Source organism: Lygodium microphyllum, chromosome 26 (genome assembly GCF_053477565.2).
Source record: "Lygodium microphyllum isolate KBCC chromosome 26, Lygodium_microphyllum_v1.1.10, whole genome shotgun sequence".
NCBI classification, from domain to species: Eukaryota; Viridiplantae; Streptophyta; class Polypodiopsida; order Schizaeales; family Lygodiaceae; genus Lygodium; species Lygodium microphyllum.
The window spans coordinates 1671410-1677500 of record NC_141160.1 but is presented as its reverse complement, the minus strand read 5'-3'; the positions used below and the strand labels follow the sequence as shown (position 1 = coordinate 1677500).

The 6091-nt window shown below is 43.6% G+C and overlaps 1 protein-coding gene across 1 annotated transcript; it reads left to right on the top strand.

Moving 5' to 3' along the window:
* Positions 1 to 3133: 3133 nt before the first annotated feature.
* Positions 3134 to 5837, top strand: LOC148012943 (uncharacterized). The gene has a single exon (XM_087668469.1). The coding sequence runs from the start codon at positions 3830 to 3832 to the stop codon at positions 4895 to 4897; it is 1068 nt and encodes a 355-aa protein (XP_087524595.1). The 5' UTR covers positions 3134 to 3829; the 3' UTR covers positions 4898 to 5837.
* The last annotated feature ends 254 nt before the right edge of the window (positions 5838 to 6091 follow it).

The following is a 6091-nucleotide window of genomic DNA, read 5'->3' as shown; positions in this document are numbered from 1 at the left end:
TGGAAGCCTTAGCATGTTGACTATTCTAGTTGTGGAGGTTGAAAAGCCATAAGGCTCTAAACAAAGCTTTCCGCATGCTTCAAAGCATTGACTTCACTACTGTATAAGGTTGGGTAGGAGGCTTATAACGAGGCTCAAAGGTGAGAATCAAGGTAATATATGATAAGAGCAAGAAGGAGAGAGCCAATCTAGTGGAGGTCCAATCTGGGAGGAGAAGATACTCAGATCTTGGAGGTGGAGCTAGTGATTCGAGGAAGTAATGGAGGGTGGAGTGAAGACTAAGAAGATTAGAGTGGATGCTTGTGATGTTAAATGGGGAAAATTGGAAGGCATGATGACTATACAATGTGTTAAAATAAGGAATAAAATTTTCTCATCATGGATACATATTTTGTGTAATGAGAGTTATATTCCTACTTTTAGATTTAAAATCCATATGAACCAATAATTTTTGGCTTGGATTAGTAGTGGGACTACACATGTAAAATCCAAGGCTATTAAAATATTGTGAGAGAAAAAGGGAGCTCAACACCTTTGTTTCATTCCAAACATTGAAGGTTATTTTTAGCCCTTAGTCTAATGTACGGAATTCAATAAGAAAGGACAATACAAGAAAGGAAAAGGTGGCATTGTGCCATGGACTTGAGGAGGTGGGTCATTGAGTTAGTCACAACCTCCCACTTCCTTTACTATTCTCTCTTCATGGTTCATTTCTCTCATTTTGGCACAACTGCTCCTTCATATTTTTCCTTTTTCTCTCATATTCTTAATTACAAAATATTATGGAGAGTGAGGAAGAGGAAGAGAGTGAGGATTGCTCAATCTCCTGTGTGCCTTCCTTGTTTGTTTTGAGAGCCTTGTTTCTTAGTGAGAAGACCATCCTCCACTACACATAATGGTTCTTCTCATTTCATAACGGTTTTCTTGGTTTTGTAGTGAGAAGGGTTTTCTTGTTGCTAGTAATATTAAAAAGGGTTAGGTAAGCATTGTCACATATTATAATACATGGGTTATCATTGATTTTTCTATTGGTATGTTTTTAATATCTAACACATTGTGCTTGTAAGTCTCTCTCAAAATATGAAGATCCATCTCCATGTCTATTAATTTGCAAGCTTGAAAATTTTGCTTACGGTATATTTTAGCTCTTATAACAAGTAAAGGCATATGAGAAACATATGAAGCACAATAAAACTTGAAAGACCTCTACGTTAATGACTTTGAGTTATTTAGTAAGAAAATTATTATCTAGCACACTATCTATTAGTGCTCTAGGACATCAAACCAGCACCATAATGGATAAGGCATCATCACCAGTTTGTTTCCATTTGGCAAGGGTATATAAAGCTTAACAATTGATTAAATTTCACCATTAGGTTTGAAGGGAATGTGTCTTTGCCTCTTGTATATCCACATTGATAGGTAAATGTCATGTAGAGTGAGCTAGCTCTTGCAATAAAGAACCTCAGCATAATTGAGAAAGGTAACCTACACTCATAAGAGTCACCCTTTTGCCACCAATGCCTTTGATAGTATTAAGTTATTTCTAGTTAAGAGATGATAAAAATATTTAATTATCAAGCTTAGCAACATTAGAAAGTCTATGCATATTAGCTCTCTCTTGCCTCATGAGTAATTGCTCAAGGTTGGATGCAGGATTGATGTATAGGGATGTAAAATATTGAATAAGATATAGCCCAAAGGACATAGCCTCAAAATGTCATTCAAAACTGACACAATTGAAGGTTGTGACTTTTGTTCATGCCTCATGGAACTTGAATATATTAACAAGTTAGTTTGTACAAACCAACTAAGCTCATTAGATCTAGACTACCTACTATAATCACATGAAAATCTAGTAGTGTCTCCACTTGAAAGGTGTCTTTATTCCTTGTCTAATAGAGGCCACTCCAAACTATTAAAAAAGATAGTGTTGTAGTGCTTATGAGTTATCCATAACTATGTTCATCAAGTGACAACTTAATTTCAAGGACTAGAGGAACATATCCATTTCAATAAGTACTTTGGCAACACACCTCCGGGAGTCCACCTTGTAGAACATATAGGATACCACATGAGTTCAAAAGAAAGGGTATTATATTTAGTAAAATTTACAAGATTTTTTTAATGAAAGGGGGTTTTTAATTTCAATTTTTAAAAAATCTATAAGTTTAGTAAAGTAAAAGGGGTCATTTCAAGGCCTTATAGCATGTAAAGAAATGGTATTCTTAAATATCCTTTAAACGCACGTTATATAGATGATTTCTTATAGGTGGACCCCTTCGGCAACACACACAACACTAACTCCTATTTCAAGATCCTAGGATTATTCTTCCCCAAAATATGATAGAAAAGAAGTGGTGAAAGGGTGGAACTACCAATGCACACCCAGCCTTTTTCCTATAATTAGTTCCACTTTTAGATTAGTTCTAATCTCTCCAACTAATTGTGTGACCTTGTTGAGTCCATATTTTGCTCGATCGATCTCAAAAGCTTCTAGTAGGTAGGTTCTCCCAGTATGTGACTTGACATCTAGATAGCTTTACAGAGGGGCAAATAGTCCCACCATCATGCTTTGTAGTTGTAAGGAGTTAAAAGGAGGAAACAAGATAGTTAGGTTTGATGATAATGTGGGAAATGTTGTCAATCAATAGGGTAATCCAAATAGAAGAAGGATGTTAAGTAATAGAGAATCAAAAGAAATACAATGCTCTCTCTAGTTGAGCTGCTCTCTTTGCATGATATTAGAAAAGAAGAAGGATATCCATAAGATCCACTAAGCCAATCCATTGAGAGCGCCCCCCCCTCTCTTAGATTACTTGTGTGGGAAAAAGGGTTTGTCATAGCTCTAGCGCTTGCGTGTGCTTGAGTGAGGGATTAAAGATCCGCTTACGCACACACGTCACAACCAACAAACAATGCATGAGAGTATCACGGCTATTTGTCGCTAGGCTCACTGCGAGTGTCTCTTTCGTTCTAGGAACTTTGGATGGTCTGGTAAAAGCTCTCTCTCTCTCTCTCTCTCTCTCTCTCTCTGTGCTTCCAAGTACCTACCCCATAAGGCCATAGCTCAAAATATTTCCACATGGAAAGGTTAAACAACAAAAGTTGGAAGGAAATTGTGCATAAAACGATGAGGTCCACTGACTCGAATTGCTGAACTACCTTGATAATAACAACACCCACAACCATTTCGGCGGCCTTCGCCTGTAAAGCCCCGGACCAAGCCTTGCAGGTAAAGCCTTAATGATGAGGCCCGAGACTAAGTAATTGCATTTGTCCTCATCGTGGCTCACACAATTTTCAGTTTTAAGAGATACGTTATGTGTTTCGATGCACGCGATTCATCTAACCTACAGATCTGTCCAACCATGCCGTTGTTGGGGTTGGTATATACCCCCAACCGAAAAGATACAAAAACCATATGGGTTGTCTATTAACACGTATCGGGATAGCCGGCTGCAGGACCATCATCATGTTCTTCTCCTTATCAGAAGAAGCAGAAATGGGGTCATCAAGTCACCAAACGTTAGATCATCATGCAGGTGAGCTGTGCATCCCGACGACTGAAATTGACCTCTCTGTAGCCCCGAAAAGACAGCAAGGAAGGAGATCAAATATAAAAGCTGTACGAGGGAGATATGGAGTCTTGCCAAGCTAATTATATGGTGTTCTAGCCTGGGCTGGAATGATGGAGGGAACGCAGAGGCCACGATATAGGAACGCAGACACAGAAGAGAGAGAGAGAGAGACTGTATGCCATGAGTGACTGATAGACACATAGTATAGATTGCTCTCAGCCGTCAGGTGTGATCATGGAGTTGTCAGGATGGACGGTGGCGGAAGAGGCCACGACATAGAGAAGCGAGAACGAGAGAGAGACGACCTCAGCCGTTGGATCATCATGGAGTTGGCAGGATCGACGGTGCTGGACATAGTGCGAGAGGCCAGCCGGCTCCTGCGTGCCAACCTGGCCATCCTCTCCTTCACCACCCTCATCCTCATCTTCCCGGTCGCCGCCATCACCCTCTCGCAGCCGGGGCTGCAGCTCGCTCCGCCCGCCGGTAGCCACTTGCTGCGCACGCCCCTGCAGCGCCTGCTGTACCGGCACGTGTCGGGGGCGGTGCTGGCGGAGGCGCTAAGGTACCCGGTGGTGGTGACGCTGGGGCTGCTGGCGAAGGCGGCGGTGTTCTACGCGCTGCGGGCGGCGGGGCCGGCGACTGATCTGGCGGGGTTTCTGGGGGCGGGCCCGTCTCTGTGGGGCCGCCTGGCCGCCACCCACGTCTGGCTCTCCCTCTTGCTCCTGGGCTTCGCCGGCTTGACGCTCCTCCTGCCGCTCCCAGCCGTCGCCCTAGCCCGCGCGCTGGGCCTGCCCCCCGCCGCCGCAGAAACCCCCCTTCTCATCGCCCTCTCGGTGGCTTTCGCACACCTCGTCGTGGCTTCCAGCCTCGCCCACGTGGCCGCCGCCCTGGACGACGCGTGCGTCGGCGTAGCCGCTATCCGCAAGGCCCTGTTCCTATTGCGACCCGGGCTGCAGCTGCAGGCGCCCGCCCTCCTCCTCAGCCTCCTCAGCTCCATCTGCGCCGCCGCGGTAGAGTCCGCCTTCCAGCACCGGATTCTGTCTCCGCCCGAGGTGGCCGGCGGTGAGCCCGCCCTTCCGGCCCTCTGGGAGGCCCCCTTCCTGATCTCCCTCTACTCCTTCGTCTACCTCTTTGACACCCTCTTCAGCTTCGTCTTCTACCATGTCTGCCAGTCTGCAGCCGACTACTGGGACAGCAACAACAATCATATCCTTGATGATGACGATCATGCCCTAAGTCATGTGTCCATAGCTGTCGATCAGAGTATGATTGACGAATGCAGCAAGATTAATAACGCCTTGCAATACCCTCGCTGATACAAGTTATATAATTGGTGATCCTAGCCGGTACTGATAGTGTGATACCAGTGACCACCATCATCCCTGACCATCACGACCATTAATTCCTTGCTGCCACAGGTTGCTGGCGTACGTAACAGCCACCCACATTGCAAAGCTCTGATCATGGAAGCTTACCTTTAGCTGCTAATTCGCTTAGAAGAGGAGCTACTAGGGCTTTTTCCTACTCTCAGGAATCAGATAGAAGCTCATGAAGTGTGCTCTCTATCCACACACTGCGCAATAGGGCTTCATATCGCTAGAATTCGCACAATCAATTTTCATATCCTGTATATGCCATGGATCAAGTTGCAATATAATATTTCTAATAAGACTTGCAGCAGGCCGGCGCCATCCATACAAAATATTATCAGGGAGTAAGTTTCGCAGAATACGTTGTGGCTCAAGCCTCACCGCTCCTGATCAGTCCTGGTTGGATTTATGCAGTGCTTCTCCTTGAACTATGTGCCTGTCATATACGACATGCGCATCTGTTCGATCTGGTTGTAGGTCTATACCTGGAAATCTAAACCCTGGGAAAATTGGAATTGGGCGCACTGAATATACTATTGCATGACTGGTCAAGACATTCAATAACAAGGGCGCATGCGCGTGGGAATTGCCTTTTGGAGGACGAAAATCCCTTTGGGTAACACAAAACTTTAACATACTTTGGAGGAATTTTTGAATCTAAATTCACATACTTTGCCATCTTAATAACCAGTGCTCACGAAAAACTTTTTTGCCATCCAATGGAAAAAAATACCATGCCTAACCCTTGCTGGTTTTGGGAGGGAAATAGCTGGTTTTATAACTAAAATGTATATTTAAAAAAAGCCGGTTTTCAGCAAGACAAGCTTCAATTTCAACCGGTTTTATGAGAATCTTGCCTGAAAAAAAATACACTAAAGGATGGTTTTCTGTGAACATTGTCAATAACTTTGTAAAGTCAAAGTGTTGTGCACGTAAGTATTGCCAATTTGGGGGGTATTGTAACTACAGTCTTTACAGAAAACATTTAGACGTAAATAGATAAGATAATTAATAAAATATTGGGTAGATACAAAATTATGCCACATTGATCAAAGTACTGGTGAGTAACCATTCATCTACATTCCCGAGCTCCTTACAGACTGAAAAGTAATCTTCTTCTTCCATTCAATAAATATGGTT